The sequence below is a fragment of the Apostichopus japonicus genome, chromosome 12, assembly GCF_037975245.1.
Source record: "Apostichopus japonicus isolate 1M-3 chromosome 12, ASM3797524v1, whole genome shotgun sequence".
Lineage (NCBI taxonomy): Eukaryota > Metazoa > Echinodermata > Holothuroidea > Aspidochirotida > Stichopodidae > Apostichopus > Apostichopus japonicus.
In genome coordinates, this window is record NC_092572.1 from 24,971,528 (window position 1) to 24,993,809 (window position 22,282).

Genomic DNA, 22,282 nt, shown 5'->3' on the forward strand with positions numbered 1-22,282 from the left:
GATATCCAGAATGCAACAGTGTTTTCGATGATGTAACAAGCAGTTTTTTCATGAATCTGTCGTAATATATTGTGAAGGGGTACAACATACTTGATCTTGGTAATAGAGTGACCAGCAGTGTGATGTGACAACAAAAAATAAATTCACAATGACACAGGCTGTCCTGAGATTCTAGTACTAATGTGATACTACATACTAACTATGGCATCTGTCTTGTTGAAATATTGTGTAAAGCATGGTTTTCACAATGTGATCCATGACCATTGACCTCTGCCCACGCCATGAACTTTGTTGTCTTAAATTATCTTTGAGTAAGGGGTACAGGAAGCTAAATGAGAGAAATGTCAGTAAAAGTATGTTAGATTAGCTTTATTTTTTATTTCATTCACGCTTAAAATAAGCAATTTAGGATTTGTAGTGCAGTAGACCTTGTGGCTGTTTCAGGGTTGCCACTTCCTGATTATGAAAATATATACCCTACAGGACAATTAATCTCCCCGCCGTTCACAAATGACCTTTGAACTTCACCAAAATCAATAGGCTTTTTTTTAATCAGTGCTATAGTACCTTCATACCACGTATGAGATCTGCCCAAGCTTCCAGTATTGAGATATCTTGTTTACAAGGTTTTCAAAAGTTGACCTCTGATGACCCCAAATGACCTTAACCAATAGGCTCTTTGTATGTGGTACTTCTATACACTAAATATGGTCCGACATTCTCTTCTTCAGATATTGTGTTTACAAGCTGGGTGTCACAAACGCACATACACACCCGCACTTATACATACACCATCTTGAATGCAAACACCATACAACATAACAAAAGAAGCTTACAGTACTTTTTTAGATTGAATAAATGATCAATAATCTTTTATGTATCTGATATACTGTAGGTTATTGTCAGGATTAATAATGAACTCCATGTAATTATGACTGAATGAAGCCTTGAGATGTGACACTTAAATTTACTAAATGCTTTCTTCTTCTTCTGTCTCTTCCTCTTCTAGTTCCAGCTCCTCCTCTTCTGCCTCCTCACCTTCTACTTCCTCCTCTGCTTCTATTTCTATACCTATTTCTTCCTCCTCTTCTGGTCGCTTAGCACTGGCTAAACACCTTGCCATCCTCACTCTGGCCATCTTTATTTTGTCGTCATCCCAGTCCACACCTGCACAATTCCTCCCACTTTTCAGAATTACAGCAACTCCGTTACCTGTACGTATGAATATTTAAACAAAGATGATTAATGTAAAGTAGGGGCTAACTCCATCCTGAAGATCAGAAAACGTGAGATTCCGAGGACTGGGATTCATATCTTGCTAAATAGCAACAATGTTTGAAGTATGTGAATTGATAACTCCCCATATTCAAGCACACACATTGAACGGCTTAATATTCTCTGTTTTTGCACTATATCCCTAATCACCATTTAATGTGGATAGTAAACCAATTAATATAAACGTTGCACATGATTATGCAGATATTAGTTTTCTAAAGAAGTACAGCTCACTCAATATCATACATGTTAATCCCATTAGGATAACCAGCAACTAAGTACAAACTTTAACAGTACTTTCTTTTAAGAAACCACAATAAGGCATTTATAAACACACAGATACATTTTTCTAGGAAGCAGTACTTGTTCCAATGACAGCATCACAATATGTTCTTACCTGTGCCACAACATGCATCCAAAACCCACTGGCCAGTTGTAGTGAATGTTGCAACCAATCTCTGGTACAACTCTCCTGAGATGATTATTTCATCATCTAAAGAAATTTCATCCTCTGTGGTAAAAGGATCATCCCTAGCAACAGTAAGCACATTAAGGTCTGTGCCATCATCCCATCTAAGTTTCCTTGTAACGGTCTTCCCCTTAAATGCAATGGCCAGACCAAACAGACTCTGCGTGAGCATTTCTGTGTCATCTTCAGAAAAAAAGGGAGAAATAAAACATTATTGTACCCTGACAGTCTTACCCTTTATTTTCCATCTGATGCATTGATAGTAAAATAACAAATGAACAAAGACTGCATCAATCATAATTTTTCAACAGTTAACCTTTTACACAAACATAATTGTTTTGCTCATTTTGAATATAGCATAGTAATTCATGTACAGAGCTTTATTGGTTGATTGAAATGTACTTTAAAATCGGAAGACAGGCATATATATTAGGACATTTTACTCATCATAATCAAAGTCCTTAATTTTCACAATCTACCTGACTCTCATAAATATGTTTATATACTTTCTCATAGATTTCTACCATTCTGAAAACTAGGACGTATTTGAATATTACTTTTTGATTGCGGAACTACCACTGGCAAATCAGATTAACCTCTTGCAACAGCATTTTTTTTTTTGCCATATTTAATACCTTTTAACTACATTATGACAATTTAGACATATGGTTACTAAATCACAATCAGGTACATGTGCTAAGGAATGAAATCCAAACTCATTTGTTACAACTAGTCTGCTGTGCTATTTCTTTTTTCTTTGCTGTTTTCAAAATAGGCCAAAATTATAACTTCTGTGCTTCAATATTTCCTATTGTCTTTAGAACCACTACCAGTCAACAATCCCTTGATTGTAAGTCTTACCATGCTGTTAAATGCTTAAATCATAAACTTAATAATCTTATTGAGTAGCAAACATAAAATTAAATAAACCAATTGAATAAGTCAACATTTACAGAGACATATTCCTAAGCTTGACATTAAGACAACAGTACTTTAATCAGTAACTTGTATGGGAAAGTTTTTGCAGATTCCCAGGAAATGGCAAAAACCCAATATACAATATACACTACTAAAACACATTACTAGAGCAATATACACTTCTACTTTGTGAATAAAAGCTGTCTGACAGCATTTGAATTCAGAAACTTACCTGATCTTGCATTTCTAATGTGAAAGTAAGCAGGGATCACAGAATTAAAATGCTCTGTTGCCCTTATGTCTTCACACATAATCTGCAAATCTGCTGCTGGACACATCACAACCAACTTAAAATCTCTGAGCCCAACATTCAGATTCAGGGAAACAGCCTTGTTTGTGAATCTCTTTACGTCTTCACATATCCATCCCTGTAGAGATCATAACAAATTAAGAAAAAAAATGATGAGTATTAACCACTGTAGATTAATCTTGCAGAGAGTCATTTTAAGTGAACACCCCATACTCAATCCTAGATATACAATACATAGCTCTCCCCTCTTTTCATAAAGCCAAATAAAACCTTCAAACAAACCAACCGTTAAACAACATATGATGATTATACTGTAGCAACAGTGATGCATGTCCCTACAAGTGCAAAATTACTGTTTGTTGTGTGACTAGTACCGTAATGCAGTAACTAGTTTAACATTTTTGAAGCATGAGTTTGCAGTTTAATTTGACGTTGCCACCCATTTTGATTATATAATCACCCAAATGTTGTTTGTACTGAGTAAGGTTATTAAAGGTCTTAGGTCTGACTATGTAACTTAAATGTGTACCAAGACAGTTATAGCAAGCTTGATACACAGAGTAGAAACAACCAGCCTTCTTCAAATAGTAATTTTGTAAATGTAAATGGCACATAGCTTTGAAAAATAACATTGTATTATAAATTAAACAGTGAGAGAGCATCATACATGTCATGATTCTAGATTAAGGTTCATACTTTGCTTAATGTAATGCACAAATTGTGCATGCAGTGTCCCAGACACAATCAGATTGACACATATAAGTTTAGAATGATCTGCTTTCACATGAAAAAGACAAAAGAGTCAATCCATGTCAAATCAACAGATTTTTGACCGATTCCATGTCGACCCTCTCAGATTTGGCTGAAACTGATATATTGTCTTGTCACATGTCGTTGGGCCAAAAAAAAATGTTCCAAACATTTTGCTTGCTAATATATGGCCACACCTAGCAACAAATCAATGGTAGCTTTTAAAAGGCCCTAAATTATGCCCAAAATAAGCTAAATTGGATGTCTGCTTTCATGTGTTTTACAACATTTGCAATTTCAGACATCAAATACTCAACATGTATGTAAAAATGCCTCCACATTCGAAGGGAACTGTACGGCCCTTTTAGAAATACCATAGTTTTGTTGCAAAAATGTATCCAACATATTTTTTTCCCAATATCTGCATCTGCGACAGCACACTATATATCAGTTTCAGCCAAATTTGAGAGGTTCGGCGGGAGGCCTCTGTTGAATTAACATTGATTGTCCCAAAATGATGACAGTAACTTGTTCAATCAGAATTCGAAGTAACTTTATGGGAGTTGACAAACCTTTGGCGTATTCAACACAATCAAAGGAAATCCTTTAAACACATCTGGCAGATGAATTGCTGGCAAGGTAATTGCCCTTGGGTCAAGCTGGCTCAACACACAGCTGGCTCCTCCAATTTGATATGGTCTTGATAGGCCATTGGTCTCTTCCTTAGCCTTCAGGAGACTACAATAACTCTTCAGTTCCTGAGGGACCTTATGAAGGGGAAAATGAATGAAAGGCAGAAGCATTTCTCTCCCTGTCTCTTCTGGGAACCTCTCTTCTGCCTCCTCCCACGAAATCAAGCATTTGATCCACTGCCTATGTTTCAATCTGATTGCTGTGATCGTAGCTGTATGAAATCGCTTTCTTACGATGACCTAGAACAGTCTTTTCTTGAGGTTAGTGAATTAAGGGAAACTGAGTTAAAGCAATTCACACTGGACAAGATTTGGATTCATCAGGAAAGATCATGTCACGCCAGAGACAAATCTTATTCTATTTATGTGATTTGTGGGAAGATTGTTCGTGAGAAAGCATTTTGTATGTGCTATGGTATTAGTAGCAAGTTATTCAAAGATTGTCTAAAATCATTTCAAGTTGGCAAGAAAAATGCAATTCATGGCAATAAAGGCAAGAAAAGGATGAGAGCAAAAACTACATCTGCACTAGCTTGGATGAGGTGTCTATTCGAACGTATTGGGGATTACATGCCCCACAAAACAGAAGTGCACCTTCCAGTGTCATAACACGAAGACTTCTCTATATGCACGCATGAAGAAGGAAATGATAGAAATGGGCATTGGTGAACAGAGCATCATTTCCAAGGAATACTTTATGGAAATCTGGAGTAAATATTTAGATGAGTTCAAGATTCTTAAGGTATTTATCTTGTAAATTTGCATTAATGATTTTATGATAGCTATTATTGCATACATAGCATGGGAAAATGGAATAAAATTTCAAATTCCTCATAGCTACTGTAGTAGCTTTAAATTGATTAACTAGCATGAAGTCTTTGATAAAGTATACTGATTATAAACTTGTGAGGTCTAAAGTTCTGTTTTAGGACTGTGTTCTCCCAGAATTCAATTTCACACTAACAATTGCTGAATTTGCTGTGTACATTACAGATGATAAGTACATGGTCTGCTGATCAATCACAATTGGTGGGTTTCATCCAAGCTAGGTGTCAAACCCACAGGCATCACATTGCATCCTGTTACCTTGGCTGACAATGGAGGCTTTAACTTCATACACACCTTTCTGTCTTTGTCATTCTCCAGTTGATTCCCTTTCCCCTTCCCATAACCCTCTCTTTGTCCCTCCACTGTTTATTTCCTACCTCTCCTCTTCCCCTGTTGTAAGTGCTTTTTGAAAACGTCTAGCAACTATAGTATGCTATAATATGGGGCCTATGCAGATTAATGTATGTTTAATCAATAGAAATTTCAGGTTTTATTCCAATTTTCCAAAAGTGCGGATGACATCTGAGTGAAATGAATGCCAGCAGGACACTACCGTTCTCTCAAATGAAGGTCTAATTTCCAAACACCCCTATCAATTGGTCTAATGAATAACGTGAGAAGATGTTGTACAGCTTTACTTGTTCTTTTCTCAATAGCTACTCTCAACACCCTATATTCCTTTAAAGGAATTCTCTGCAATACCTAAGAATTCTTAGCTTCAGTTATAATTAGTTAAAATTTCCAACATGCCCATTGCATACTTCTGGGGACCAGGGGTTGTTATGAAAACAACATGTTTCAATTTTGACACAATAAACCTCTTTCACTAATCACTACATAACTTTTTCTTGATTAGGTTAAGTGGTTCAAGTTTATAGCATTTTGTGAAGTCTAACTTATACTTAAATGCTTAAAGTATTACAACATTATATTTTTTCTAGACAACTGAGTTTACTGTGTGTGGCACTTGTCAGTCCTTGAAAGAGGTAGCAGAAAGAGCAAGAACTGGAAGGGAAACTGAAGAATGCCGACAACTGCAAGAAGTTCATCTTAATCACGTTAAGTGAGTCAAAATATGTTACTAATTTAGAATTAAAAGTTTATGTCTGCTTTCGTTTTTGAATCCTTGCAGAAGTCAAAATGATTCAATAGATAAACTATCTATTCCTTCCAGTCCTCTATATGTGTGGGTGTGTCAGTGATGCTCCTTGTTAACATGTTATCTCTTTCAAAATGCAGAACTTGCTTGAACTACAAATTGGATATGTAAGTAGCCCTAACTAAGCTTTACGTGGAAGAAAAAGGTAATTGGATCAACAGAAGCCAAATGTTGAAAACATTGTAATAAGGATAACTGAAGTTGCAAAATTTGCTTGAATTGCCAACTTGATATGTGGTAGTCTACATGGTGCTAATGCATGTGGGTAAAAATTCAGTTATTTTCAACAACTCTCACACAAGAGTATAAATATCTTGGGATCACCATATGTCAAGATGTAACCATTGTGCAAACTTTAAACTTTGTTTCAGACAAAGGCCACAGTCAGTTTGTTCCTTAGTATTGGTTTATGGAGGTCAACGTTCATTCAGCACAAGGGGGGAACAGGGCAACAGGCCTGCAGGGCAAGCAAGGAAACATAACAAAGCTTGTTTGAAGGGTAAAAAAATGCAAATATCATGAATTTGCTGTTTAATCATGCAAGAAAAGTGGTGGTGCCAACCTTGAAGATTTAGGGAGGGACAACTGGACAGGTGGGGGGGGGGGGAGTGGTGACAAAATTTTTGTTTTGGTTGGGGAGTGGGGACACCTAAAAATTATTTAGATTTAGCAAAAATGGTACCATCACTTATAATTAATCAGGAAGTTAAACCCTCAAAATATTTTCTTTTTCTTGCCAGCACCGTAGTGACAAAAATCTTGGAGATTTGGTCTCAGCGTGTCCTACGAGATTCTGTACATACTGCATATGTGCCCAATTAGAGTTCTGGCAGTATGAATTTTTCATTATTGGTATATTGCAAAACGTTTCCTGAAAATAGCCTAAAAATACCAGGATACTGTAGCTTTTTTTTCAAGATATAGTTAAGATTATTTCTAAAATAATATCGGATCAAAAATCATATCAATATTTCTTATCTGGTATCTTAAAACCCTTTATCAGTTTTTAAGAGTTTATTTTGTAACATAGTATGTTCTATTGTACTACTGTAGGTCAGAAAGAGAGCAGTGCCATCTTGCCCGCACCAAGGCGTGCCAGTTTTCTTCGGATCTGACAACCCTTATAGTGGATGGAATGGACCAGTCGAAGACGGATCTGCCACATTTTGTCCAGAATGATAAGGATGTTAAACATCTTGCTAAAGTCCCAGTCCACATAACAGGTCAGTATTATTAAGTGACCTAAGAGTGCACAAGAGGGGAAGTGTTTATGTTATTATAAGTGTAAGCATCACGTTTTCTGGTTTCCAAGAAATTGTAATCCTACTGTATGAAATTGTGATATCATGTAGGTGTATAGTATGTGCGTTAGCAGTATATGTGTGGGGGTATGTGTGTTTGTATGATGCCTTGCTTTTCAACACAGTGTCTCAAAAGGGGAAATTGTATAAGAATGAACAACTAAGGTTACAAAAAGTCTAGTGTTCACTATTGTTTTTGTTGAGGTCAAATTGATTCTGTTCTTTAATTTGTTGTTCTGATATAGATAATGGCCTTGGTATCCATAAAATATTATGTGACTGTTTCTTTTCCCTTCTTTTTTGGTTAAAGCATATAGTAGGTAAATTATCAACTTACTTTTAATAGCAAAAAACAATCCTACAGTAATAACAACCACGTTATCATACATGTCAATGAAGTAGTATATTCATTCTTCTCTTTCTTTTCAGGTGTCCTAATTCACACTAAAGGTCCATGTGACAAGTTTGCATATGTATACACTGATGTGAAGTATATCCCACATGATTCAAATATGACCACAACGTGCATTTTGCGGACACTTGTGAAGCACAAGGATACTCTTGGGAAGGATCTCTTTTTGCAATTGGATAATTGTTACAGGGATAATAAGAACCGATATCTTCTGTCCTTCTGCTCCTTTCTGGTAGAGTTGAAGATCTTCAGAGTGGTAATATATATTAATGTTATAACTTGTTAACAGCTGTCTTACTTCATTGCTGAATTGGAAGGAATCTATGCGATTATGATTTTGTGCATGTGTGTACAGTATGTGACATCCTGGCTAGTAAATATAATATCTCAAGAAGTAGAAGTTGCTTGAACTTCAAACTTCATGGTATGCAATTGAGGTAGCCCATGGTGTGAGGATGCCCATGGTGTGAGGATGAACCCTATTGTTTATCATGGAGGTCAAAGGTCATTTGAGGTCAACAGACTTGTTCAAGTCATAAAACTTTGTAAACGTTATATCTCAAGAAGTAAAATTAGTTGGTTGAACTTCAAACTTACAGTGCTATAATGGTAGCCTGTGGTCAGTAAATGATTCTTATTGTTTTTCATGGTAGTCAAAGGTCATTTGACTTCATCAGACTTCAAAGACTAGATACCTTGTAAACATTTTATCTCAAAAGTACTGTAACTTTGCTTGCAGTTGTTATGTAGGTAGCTCTTTGTAAGTAGATAATCCCCTTTTGTTTCGGCTGGAGGTGATAAGTCATTCAAGGTAAACAGAGGTCAGTTTTTGAAAATGTTACAAACATGATAACCTTTGACTAAAATCTTCACTCAATCTACAGGTCACTGTGCATTTCTTACCTGTGGGCCACACTCACGAGGATGTAGACCAAATGTTCAGCTGTATCGCCAGGGCACTGAAGAAACAGAACACTTATACATATCAAGGTATTTTATTTAGTCAATCACTGAACCAGGATCTGTCTCATCTTTATTTACAGTTACTTTACTTTTGGGTAATAATCTCATAATTATCATGAACTAATGCTGTCAGATCAGAATGTGCACATGTCTGTGTGTGAAAAGTTGTAGGTTAAGTGAGCATATCCAGAGGCCAATATCAAATGGAAGGTTGTATTGTGCTACCATATTGGATGTTGATATTACGGCTACAAAACCATAGAGATACATGATATAGGACAATTAACATTTATTTTACATGGGTATGACTTCTCAATAGCTGGTGGCAGGTTGGGTAGGGTCTTGTGTATCTCATGCATACTGTATCTGTAAGTAGGCGTTTATGACAACAATGTAAAACTATTCTATCAATCTAAAAGTTACATTGAAGTTGTTCGATTTGGAATTGTGACTACCAATTTCAAATGACCTATTTTACATTGCATAGGCAACTTTAATTGTTCTTAACACCTAAATAAAATACTACTTCATGGGAATTATGATATTGGAATCACAATGCTTAGAGTTAAGCAATATTCAACACAATATGGGCCAAACTATAAGCTCAAAGAAGAGCTCACCATGAGTTGGGCAACAAATACTTGTCTCATCTGTGTAAAAATCCCACATCCAACCTTTGCATATCAAAAAATAGGATGCCTTAAAATAGGTTGTCATAAAATAATCATGCACCAAACATCAACTTGCAAGGATTGTTGGCAACTGGATCGTAGGTTCCTAACCCCTACCCATGTCAAATGACACCATATGCTGCTGTATAGAAGAAATCGCTTAATCTTTTTCACACAGAATGTTGTAAAAATGTGTTATGCTTCATGAATTTGTATTAAATGTGCATTCTCAATGTTTTATTTTGGTAATGCAAACTGTTAGAACAATCTGTATATTTTTTTTTAGTTTGGGTAAATTATGTCAACTTCTACATAAGTTTAAATTAATATTTGTACTCCCAACTGAATTGAGTATATTGACAGATACATATATTTTAAGTAATGTCACATTCTATGTATTTTGAAGTGGGTATTCATTGTATTATTAATTTACTTTTGTTTTCATAGAACTAAGTTCTTTCATCAAAGCTAGCTTCACACCTGCCGTTGAGGTAGAGGAAATTCAACATAACTTGAATGTGAAGGAATGGTTAACTCCTCATCTTTCTGGTAGTTTTGCAAACCATTCCAAGCCCCTATGGTTTGAATTTACCTATCAAAATGGTCGTGCTGAAATGAGGTACAAGATGTGGCATCAGGATCTATGGCAACCAGAGACATGTGGATTACATTGTCTCAAGGTAAAACAAAATATTAATTGTTTATTTCAAATAGTTTAAATAAATAAAGTCAAATTGGAGTGAAAACATTGATTTATTAAACACTGTTTAAATTCAAGATAACCCCCCTCCCCCTCTACCAACAAAGAAATGTTTTATTCACAATGATCTTGAAAGAAAATTTTACAAATTATGAAATAAGGTAATACATTTGGAAATCCCCAAGTCAGACTTATACAAAATATTACCTTACTATCTAATGTCTATATTTTTTATATTTCATTGTGCAGTCAATGCCAGATCTCTCAATCAAGCCAGGATGGGTTGTACCATGTTTAGAAAGAACTGATCTTCCAAATCTTTTGAAGGATATTCCTGATCGATATTGTGAACGTTTGCCCGTCACAAAGAGAGCTCAATTGAAAGAGTATCTTAACTCCATTTCACGTCTTGAAGAGGTAATAAAGGTTCATACAACGTTTTTTAAACATTACATTAACAATAAACTTAGAGTTTGCCTGTAAGTAGAAGTTAAGTTAAGCAAGTGCCTCCTTATGTTTTGACAATGAAGTGTCATCCCAAACAGTGCTAGAGTGAACAGTGCTAGAGTGAACAGTGCTTGCTATTTCTACAAGTAAATTAGTCATACCAATCTGCAATCATTGTTTTACCGATAGATATTAAGGATGGCAAAAGGTAACATATTATAATATAACTTAAAGAAATGAATTCCCATAAATGAAATAGATCTTTTTAATTATTTTATGATTGTTTAGTCTTCACTTAGCCCATGACACTTAATATAGGTATTGACCGTGGTCGTGGTTCGAATACAGTTCTTTTTTCAAGCCAGAAATAACAGATCAAATAAGTATTTTATTTTTTTCCATCAGAAGGATAACAAACATAATTTGCTGTAGGCAAACATTTTTGTGTGGTTCTCCTTATAAGGTTATTTTTCTGATCATAACTCTTCTCTTGGCACATAGCTACCACCTCTGCCTGACATTTGGGATCTCTTAGAGCTTGACCAAGTTGAAAGAATTCCTGATAGTGAGGAACAAAGTTCTGACCAGTTAGAGACTTTGAAGGGTAGAATCCAACCAACATGCCCTGTGGTGAGATGTTTATGTTTTTCACTGTACAATGTCTTTTTCTTATTATTCTGAACTAAAATTGGTGATGTTGAGTATGTAGATTATTTCAATACTAGAAATTGAACAATTAATGGGCAATTCACCTTTTAACTATCAAATTTGTATTCCTATGCTGGAGGCTCTGTAACCAATGTATTAATGCTGGCATGAGTATGCATGTGTCACACTGCTTCAAACAAAGTTATTGGTACTGATGACTGTGAAAACATCACTTGTGTACAACATGTAAACATTATAGGTCAGCAGCTGACTTTTATAATATATTGTTTGTAACATATCAATGCTTATTGTTATAACTTTTGTTGTACACTTTCACTTTCATACAAAATAAATTAACCATGTTGCATTTTCCAAAATGCGATTAGTCTGTGTGTTCTGGTTTATCATGATATCTCCAAAAAGGTGCTCAAGATGTGCTTTTACCCTATTCTGTTGTTTTTGCTGAAACCTTTGCAGGTAACAATTGGAACTCAAGGCCGTGATGTTGTTGCTAAAGAAGTCATTGAGGTATCTGACTAATCATCGATTCAAGTTGGGAACATAGCAGCCGTGAACCTCATTGATTCAAGCAAACGACCATACATTGGAAAAGTCACAAAGATGGAAAAGAATGAGGTTATCATACATTGGATGAAGGGATCATGGACTGGAGACTGGAAACTGCTAGACTGTTGCCAAGGAAGAAATAAGCAGCCATACACATCATCAGTTTCTTTCCATTCCCTAATGTTGTGGGGCTTTAATTTTACCCCAAAAAATCGCCTTCCAAAGAGGGTAGTTTGTGACTTGAAAGAAAGATATGCAGCTATAAATGAAGAAGTTGAGCTGAATAACTAGGACACCTTATGTGTTACACATATTATTGAGTGGGCAGTGTTTAATATTATTTTCATGTAACAAGTGGTGTAAAGGAAGATATACATGTAGTTTTTAAAAACATACATAATTTTCTCTACCCTCCCCCCTCCCCACCATTAAAGAGCTGCTATTGATATGCCTCCTACTGAAAGTACATTATAAAATGCCTCTGGTGTTGAAATGGTCACCAGAACTTCTCTAAATGAATAGAAATCTCAATTTGTTCGTCCAACTTCCTTAAGTTTGGGAAATTAATTAAGTATCATTTATTAAGTAATTTATCATAATGGTGCATTGCTAAACTTAACTGGTTGGGGCATACTGGAACGCCCCAAAGATATATACAATTTTAGAGATGTATTTCTACACTAAACTGGTTGGGGCGTACTGGTACGCCCCAAAGATATATACAATTTATCATAGTGGTGTATAGCTACAATTAACTGGTTGGGGCGTACTGGTACGCCCCAAAGATATATACAATTTATCATAGTGGTGTATTGCTACACTTAAGTGGTTGGGGCGTACTTGTACGCCCCAAAGATATATACAATTTATCATAGTGGTGTGTTTCTACACTAAACTGGTTGGGGCGTACTGGTACGCCCCAAAGATATATACAATTTATCATAGTGGTGTATTGCTACACTTAACTGGTTGGGGCGTACTGGTACGCCCCAAAGATAGAAACAATCGCTAGTAGGGTTATATTGCTACTGGTTAGGGGTGTATTGGTACGCCCCAAAGATAGAACTTATTACAAGTAGAGGTGTATTGCTTCACTTAACTGGTTGGGGCGTATTGGAACGCCCCCAAAATACAACAAATTTGTAAAATTTATCAATTGTGCCCCAAAATGACTATTTATCAAAAAATACTTGTATATTATGTTCGCTTTGGAAAAATCATACCAAAAATAATCATATATTAAGTTTTTGCTATATTTTGTCAACTTGATTGATAACAATCTTTGCTTTTGTTAGTAAGTGATGGTTTATTCAAAATTAAGTGAATGTTATGGCGAAATTGCTTAATTTGTTAGTATCTGTAACAGCAAACTCTTTTAAGACATCTAATCCACCAGAATAGAGAGAAAATGTTTATGTCTGCTCGTTTTACTATGAATAAACAAGGTAACACTGTTGTGTAAAATTATTCCATGTAAATGGCTATGTATCCAGCATTTCTCAATCAATGTATATTTACAGAATTTTACAAATAAGAAATGTTACATGCAAATAAATGAGAAAATACGCTACATATTTCAAATGTGATATTTTTCATGTACTTATACAAAGCAAAAACCAGGCCTTGGTTAACGGACCACATTTCAAGGTAAAAGGGTAGAATTTACTCGTACATCTTTCCTTTTTCAGCTTTTACTTAGAGAAAAAGTGAAAAGTTATATTTCCTTAATTACCCAAATGTTTCCTAGTCTCTTTCTTGCGGATTTTGACGTCCCACGGTACCTTATCTGGATGTTCAAGCCAGTGGAGTGGCAGTGCAGGGACAAATAACAGAACCCTTCCTTTTAAAAAAGAGAGTCAGAAAGGCTGTTTGGTCTCGCCACTTCGTTTCAACGCAGTTGGGAGATGATCGTGAGAGAGATAAAGAAGAAACTCCCAGAGCGTAGTGGAAAGATCACAGGAAGACGAGCGATATGGAATATCCGCTATACCGATGATATCACCCTGATTGCTACCAACAAGAAGGAAATCATAACCATTGCAGAACACCTCATACATGAGAGCTTATAATAAGTGTACGTATTAACAACTCAAAGACATCCACTATGACAGTGCATGGAAAGGGAAATGTGAAGAAAGATCCAGTATGATGAGCTTGAAAATCTGAGGAAATATAAGTTCCTGGGATCAAACACAGCTGATGAAGGAGAGAGAATCACATACATCAAGGCCAGAATAGGAAAAGCCAAGAGCATAGTTTAAACATTATCAGATGTATGGAAGTCTAAGCTTGAAGTGGATATACATACCGCCGAAGAATAGAAAACCGTCGGTAAATAATGTACAGTAGTGCAAAATCTTTAAACCAGGAAAGTTGAACTGTTGCATGAAACATGGTACTACAATGCTATTCCGTTAAGTACATCACTTGCACCAACTAAAACCTTGGGTTAAGTTTACAGTTTCTTCATAATTTGTATTTTTAATTTCCATCTTATATATTCTTGTTCATCATTTGACAACACTTGATAAAATTAACGTGACAACCGTCTTTGCCTTGTCTGGAGATCGACGGCTGTCTTACTATTGAACATTTTCCGCTGACTTTGTCTTAAAACAACATCTTCAGTTGATCTACATAAGGTCCAATGCTTTTAAAACTAAACAAAAAAAAAGTATAGTAGTGTAATAGCTTGGAAAGTTATGCCTCGGTTGGTTTCAGGTGTGGGTTGATGGCATTTAGTAAGTTAGGTTAAATAGTAACTAGACTCAATTTTAATTGCTGGTAGTATATACCTGAAACATTGATCCAGTAACCCCTTTTTAGAGCAATCAAAAGAAAAATAAATTAACACAAACAAAAACGCACGAATGCTAGTTAAGATAATGTGTAGGACTCATCTGTAATTTCTTCTTTGTAAATGTTCCTGGCCATTGACAATTACTAAACACCAATGTTCGTATAGGTTGATCTTAGATTAAGTTTTGAAACAATGTAATATTCACAGTAACAATGCACCTGAATTTGATTGAGGCGGTTAGTTTTTTGGGAGGGGGATTGTGGAATAGTCTTCGTAGCAATAAAATAGCGTATGAGGTATAATCCAAGATTTTCAATAACCCAACAAGTTTTTTTCATTTAGAATACAAAGTTTCAAAAGAACGTTATTTCATAACAATTCAAATTCAAAGAAAGAACAAGATCATGTGTCATTTACCTTCGCTTGATTAATTTAAGTTTACTTCTTGCTTTCTTCAAATGAATTATATAAAGGAATTATCTTTAGTTTTGTTTCCTTCTCAGTAAGATTGTTCTTAACTTTTTCAAGTTCATCTGTTGTATCCTGCTCGTATTTAGAGGAACGAATACAAATGTAAGAAACAATACTTTCAAGATATTTTCAAAAAATACATGAATTGTTTTATACCTATAGACACAATTTCAGAAATGTATATGCCTTTATGATACAGTCGCTCTAAAAATAACTTTAATATTGTCAAACATTAGTCCTATATGTAATCAAATTCATTTGTATTCGTTCATGAAGTCTGATATGTGAAACAGTATAAGTATATATGAGATATATTCGGGTATCGCTGATCAGTTATCTTTAATTCATATTCAGATGAGTTTTCTTTGCCTTGTTTTAGGCAGTGAAGGACTTGGAGATGGTGGAATATCTCCTTAGAATTAACATGCATATGAAAAAAAAAGATGAATAACAAATCATACTGATAGGTCTCTACATTCTTATCACTAAGAATACCAAATTCTAAAAGGATATTTTGTTCATGAAGATTCCAATTCCAATAATGAAGATGTACATGTGTCATTTGCATACACTTGATTCATTTAGGATTACTTCTTGCATCCTTCAAATGAATAACTAGAAATGAATTACCGTTAGTTTTGTCTCCTTCTCAGTAAGATCGTTCTTAACTTGTTCAAGTTCTGCTGTTGTATCCTGCTCGTATTCAGAAGAACGAATACAGATGTAAGAAACAATACTTTCAAGATATTTCAAAAACACATGACTTATTTTGAACCTATAGACACAATTTCAGAAATGTATATGTCTTTATGATAAAGTTGCTCTAAAAATAACTTCAATATTGTCAAACATTAGTCTTATGTGTAACCAAATTCAATTGTATTCTTTCAAGAAGTCTGATATGTGAAAAAAGCATAAGTATATATGAGATATATTAGGGTATCGCTGATCAGTTATCTTTCATTTATATTCAGATGAGTTTTCTTTGCCTTGTTTTAGGCAGTGAAGGACTTGGAGATGGTGGAATGTCTCCTTAGAAATAACATGCATATGAAAAAAAGATGAATAACAAATCATACTGATAGATCTCTACATTCTTATCACTAAGAATACCAAATTCTAAAAGGATATTTTGTTCATGAAGATTCCAATTCCAATAATGAAGATGTACATGTGTCATTTGCATACACTTGATTCATTTAGGATTACTTCTTGCATCATTCAAATGAATAACTTGAAATGAATTACCATTAGTTTTGTCTCCTTCTCAGTAAGATCGTTCTTAACTTGTTCAAGTTCTGCTGTTGTATCCTGCTCGTTTTCAGAGGAACGAATACAGATGTAAGAAACAATACTTTCAAGATATTTCAAAAACACATGACTTATTTTGAACCTATAGACACAATTTCAGAAATGTATATGTCTTTATGATACAGTTGCTCTAAAAATAACTTCAATATTGTCAAACATTAGTCTTATGTGTAACAAATTCAATTGTATTCTTTCAAGAAGTCTGATATGTGAAAAAAGCATAAGTATGTATAAGATATATTAGGGTATCGCTGATCAGTTATCTTTAATTCATATTTTGTTCTATGCATTAGTTCTGTGACATTTGTAATGTGACTTGAATGTCCGTACGTTCTCCTCCTCTTTGCTATTGAGAAACCACGAATAAAATGATAATTCCTTTTTTAATGAGATTTATTAAATGGATTTTATGTAGAAAAAAGGTTAAAAAAAAACATTTTCTAATCGTTTAATAAAAAAAGAACTCATTATGCCCTGCATTTCTATGTATTTTTAATATATATTTTTAAAATATATATATATATATATATATATATATATATATATATATATATATATATATATATATATATATATATATATATATATATGTACAAATGAATATTTTCTTTTAAATAATTAATATTTCTTTCTTTAACTCCTTAGTTCCCAATTGTGCTCATATTATTGTCCTTTTGGGAAAAATATTTACACATTGTAATTACTTAAAATTTGGTCATTTTTTTTTTCAATAGGGACCCAAGTATTGACAGATAGGTATTGAAATGAGGCTTTAATTTTTTCAGTCTTATTTATAATTGTACTAATTAGATATGTCAATATGCAAATGAGGTCATCATACATACACTGTACTTTTCTTTGCCCATTTGAAAATATTTTGATGAAATCTACTGGACTTTTGATAGTTCGATGAGTTCAAGACATGTTATTTTATAAGTAAAATATAATTTGATGTTTGAATGTGAAGAATATGACTGATTTTTGGACGTTTTGTTAAATTTTCAATCGCGAATAAATTACTTTTTTTACAGGCTACCAAATTTAGGGTTTAAATCAAAGTTATGGTCTCCATGCTGGTTAAGGGGTCTTCCGAGGTGATAAGTATAGACTGTTGTTCATCCACATAATATTTGGCACCTCAGTTGTTGCTATAACTGGAGCAAGGGTTTAATACAAGGCTAATTAGTATGCGCATATTTAAAAAAGTTGTACAAACAATACACAAAAAAGGGAAACAAATTGCTTTACCTTTTGAAATTTCTTATTCCAACTTAAAAAACCGGTTCATTCCCCTCCCTCAATTATATCTACTACCAGGTTGCCAACCCCTCTCTTTGCTGTTGTCTCCAATTCATTCATTAATCTTAATATGTATTTCTATCATTCATGATACTATTGAAATCCATATGTTGCTGGAGAAACTTACTTAGACCCATTTATGTGCAAATTTAGACATTAGAAAATTCAATATCACATTGTAATTTACTGACTGATGTACATGTGTCATTTGCATACGCTTGATTCATTTAGGATTACTTCTTGCATTCTTCAAATGAATAACTTGAAATGAATTACCATTAGTTTTGTCTCCTTCTCAGTAAGATCGTTCTTAACTTGTTCAAGTTCTGCTGTTGTATCCTGCTCGTTTTCAGAGGAACGAATACAGATGTAAGAAACAATACTTTCAAGATATTTCAAAAACACATGACTTATTTTGAACCTATAGACACAATTTCAGAAATGTATATGTCTTTATGATACAGTTGCTCTAAAAATAACTTCAATATTGTCAAACATTAGTCTTATGTGTAACCAAATTCAATTGTATTCTTTCAAGAAGTCTGATATGTGAAAAAAGCATAAGTATGTATAAGATATATTAGGGTATCGCTGATCAGTTATCTTTAATTCATATTCAGATGAGTTTTCTTTGCCTTGTTTTAGGCAGTGAAGGACTTGGAGATGGTGGAATATCTCCTTAGAATTAACATGCATATGAAAAAAAGATGAATAACAAATCATACTGATAGGTCTCTACATTCTTATCACTAAGAATACCAAATTCTCAAAGGATATTTTGTACATGAAGATTCCAATTCCAATAATGAAGATGTACATGTGTCATTTGCATACACTTGATTCATTTAGGATTACTTCTTGCATCCTTCAAATGAATAACTTGAAATGAATTACCGTTAGTTTTGTCTCCTTCTCAGTAAGATCGTTCTTAACTTGTTCAAGTTCTGCTGTTGTATCCTGCTCGTATTCAGAGGAACGAATACAGATGTAAGAAACAATACTTTCAAGATATTTCAAAAACACATGACTTATTTTGAACCTATAGACACAATTTCAGAAATGTATATGTCTTTATGATACAGTTGCTCTAAAAATAACTTTAATATTGTCAAACATTAGTCTTATGTGTAACCAAATTCAATTGTATTCTTTCAAGAAGTTTAATATGTGAAAAAAGCATCAGTATATATGAAATATATTAGGGTATCGCTGATGAGTTATCTTTAATTCATATTCAGATGAGTTTTCTTTGCCTTGTTTTAGGCAGTGAAGGACTTGGAGATGGTGGAATATCTCCTTAGAATTAACATGCATATGGCATATGAAAAAAAAGAAAGATGAATAACAAATCATACTGATAGGTCTCTACATTCTTATCACTAAGAATACCAAATTCTATAATGATGTTTTTTTTTACTGAAGATTCAAATTCCAAGAAGGAAGATGATCATGTGTCACTTGCTTATGTTTAATTCATTTAATTTTCCTTCTTGCATCCTTCAAAAGAATAATTAGAAAGTAAATACCGTTAGTTTTGATTCCTTCTCAGTAAGATCGTTCTTAACCCTTTCAAGTTCTGCTGATGTATCCTGCTCGTTTTTACATGGACGAGTACAGATCTGAGACAAAATACATTCAAGATCTATTCCATTAATATATGAACTATTTTGAAATTTTACACAGTATTAACAAAAAATTATGTCTTCATAATAAATCTGCTATAAAACTCCCTTTACTAATGTCAAGCATTAGTCTTATATCTATACACATTAATTTGTATTCGCTCAAGAAGTCTGATTTGTGAAAAAATATAAGTATATATAAGATATATTAGGATACCGCTGATCAGACATCCCTAATTTATATTCAGATGAGTTTTCTTTGCCATTGTTTAAGGCTGTGGAGTACTTAGAGATGGTGAAATGTCTTTTTAGGAATAGCGTGCATATGAAAATTAAACAGATGAATAACAAATGATAATTATAGAACTCTTCATTCTTATTACTAAAAATACTAAAGTCTACAAGGATGTTATGTTTTTGTAATAGTGATTAAAATTCAAAGTAGAGAGATGTGCATATGTTATATCCTTGATTATGATTCATTTAAGTTTTCTTCTTGTATTCTTCAAATGAATTATTAGAAGTAATTACCGTTAGTGCCATCTCCTTCTCAGTAAGATCGTTCTTAATCTGTTCAAGTTCTGCTGTTGTATCCTGCTCGTATTCCGAGGAAGGAATGCAGATGTAAGAAAAAATAATTCCAAGATATATTCAAAAAAAAATGAATGATTTGAACCTTTACACACCTTTACACACCTTTAGTCTTAGATCTAAACACATGCATTTGTATTCGCTCAAGAAGTCTGATTTTTGAAGAAAAAAAATAAGTATACATGAGATATATAAGGGTACCGCTGATCAGACATACCTAATTCATCTTTAGATGAGTTTTCTTTGCCATTGATTGAGGAGGACATGGATATGGTGAAATGTCTTTTTAGAAATAGCGTGCATATGATAATTAAGCAGATGAAAAAGAATGATAATAATAGAACTCTTTATTCTTATTACTAAAAATACCAAAGTCTACAAGGATGTTTTATTTTTGTAATCATGATTAAAATTCAAAAAAGAGAGCTGAATATTTTTAGATTTTATGATGTCCTGTCGTGTTGGTTTTAAGGTTCTAACTTCAATTTGATTTCTAACTTTTTAGCGTTCAAATTGTAGATTTTGTGGTCAGTCTGTTTTATCGCTTTACTTTTCACCAGTGCTTTCAATAGTTTTTCGATCTAATATTCCTGTATATATCTGTAGATGGTATATGTATTTACTCTGTTTTTTGTATTTAATGTTTTATTTCATTGTATTTCTAGATTGTTTGTAAAGCGCACATATGCATCGCGCGTAGTGCGCTATATAAGATTTTATTTACATTTAAATTAGTCTCATATCTAACCACAGTCATTTGTATTTGTTAAACAAGTCTGATGTGTGAAAAAAGGTATTAATATATAAGAGATCTATTAGGGTATCGCCCATCAGTTATCATTAATTCATATTCAGATCACTTTTATTTGTCTTCGTTTAGGGGATGGAGTGCTTGGAGATGGTGAATGTCTCTTCAGAAAACGTGCTTTTGAAATTAACCGATGAATAAGAAAGTATACTGGTAGAGCTCTCAGATTTATAAATAAGAATATATAGTTCAATTAGATTTTTTGTTCAGGAAGATTAACATTCAAAGAAGGAAGGGGATCATGTGTCATTTGCTGTAGCTTAATACATTTAAGTTTACTTCTTGCATTCTTCAAATTAATTATTATAAAGAAAGAAATTACAGTTAGTGTCGTCTCTTTCTCAGTAAGATTGCTATTAACCTTTTCAAGTTCTGCTGTTGTACCCTGCTCATATACAAAAGAACAAATACAGATGTAAGTAAAAAATACTTTCAAGATATATTCAATAAATATATGAATTATTTTTAACCTATACCCACAATTTGCAAATATATTATTTCCTCATGATATAGCTGCTGTATATGAATATATATTTTTGTTATTAAATATATTTAATAATGTCAAGCATTAGTCTTTTATCTAACTTTATCTTCATGAGAAAGCTGCTTTTAGAGAAAGTTGAATAATGCCAAACATTACTCTATTATTTTCCTCATTCTTTTCCATAAATTATGGTATAGTTAATCCGTTATTGTCATATTGAATAACGTAATCTTCAAAATACAGACTAATTATGTTTAAGAAAATATCTACAAATAACGATAAAATCCTTACAACAAATTAATTGTCATTTTATGGCTGTTGTATCTAAGTATCAATCTTCAAGAATAAAATTCAAAGGTTATATAACAACAAAACATGTTTATTTATTTATTTTGTTCTATGCATTAGTTCTGTGACATTTGTAATGTGACTTGAATGTCCGTACGTTCTCCTCCTCTTTGCTATTGAGAAACCACGAATAAAATGATAATTCCTTTTTTAATGAGATTTATTAAATGGATTTTATGTAGAAAAAAGGTTAAAAAAAAACACTTTCTAATCGTTTAATAAAAAAAGAACTCATTATGCCCTGCATTTCTATGTATTTTTAATATATATTTTTAAAATATATATATATATATATATATATATATATATATATATATATATATATATATATATATATGTACAAATGAAAATTTTCTTTTAAATAATTAATATTTCTTTCTTTAACTCCTTAGTTCCCAATTGTGCTCATATTATTGTCCTTGGGGGAAAAATATTTAC

The 22,282-nt window shown here is 33.3% G+C and overlaps 3 protein-coding genes across 20 annotated transcripts in view; 1 reads left to right on the forward strand and 2 right to left on the reverse strand.

Moving 5' to 3' along the window:
- LOC139977611 (uncharacterized) lies at positions 1–13,945 on the reverse strand. Its single transcript, XM_071987044.1, has 5 exons — positions 13,843–13,945; positions 4,295–4,489; positions 2,895–3,090; positions 1,673–1,927; positions 1–1,212 (listed from the first exon to the last, which is right to left on the reverse strand). Exons 3-5 carry the CDS (start codon positions 2,998–3,000, stop codon positions 971–973), a joined length of 603 nt encoding a protein of 200 aa, XP_071843145.1. The 5' UTR covers positions 3,001–3,090; positions 4,295–4,489; positions 13,843–13,945; the 3' UTR covers positions 1–970.
- On the forward strand, positions 10,698–12,149 carry LOC139977613 (uncharacterized). Its single transcript, XM_071987045.1, has 3 exons — positions 10,698–10,865; positions 11,397–11,525; positions 12,021–12,149. The coding sequence occupies exons 1-3, from the start codon at positions 10,701–10,703 to the stop codon at positions 12,081–12,083; spliced, it is 357 nt and encodes a 118-aa protein (XP_071843146.1). The 5' UTR covers positions 10,698–10,700; the 3' UTR covers positions 12,084–12,149.
- The window catches only part of LOC139977609 (uncharacterized), a 19,195-nt gene continuing 8,145 nt past the window's right edge, over positions 11,233–22,282 (reverse strand). For 2 of the 18 annotated variants that reach the window (XM_071987031.1, XM_071987025.1), the window contains 8 exons: positions 21,335–21,397; positions 20,145–20,207; positions 19,518–19,610; positions 18,886–18,948; positions 18,268–18,330; positions 16,630–16,692; positions 16,012–16,074; positions 14,132–15,453 (listed from right to left, as the gene is read on the reverse strand). In XM_071987031.1, the coding sequence (XP_071843132.1) occupies positions 15,349–15,453; positions 16,012–16,074; positions 16,630–16,692; positions 18,268–18,330; positions 18,886–18,948; positions 19,518–19,610; positions 20,145–20,207; positions 21,335–21,397 (576 nt within the window). In that variant the 3' untranslated portion in view covers positions 14,132–15,348. The other 16 variants (XM_071987038.1, XM_071987027.1, XM_071987041.1 and 13 more) reach the window with 14 other exon arrangements.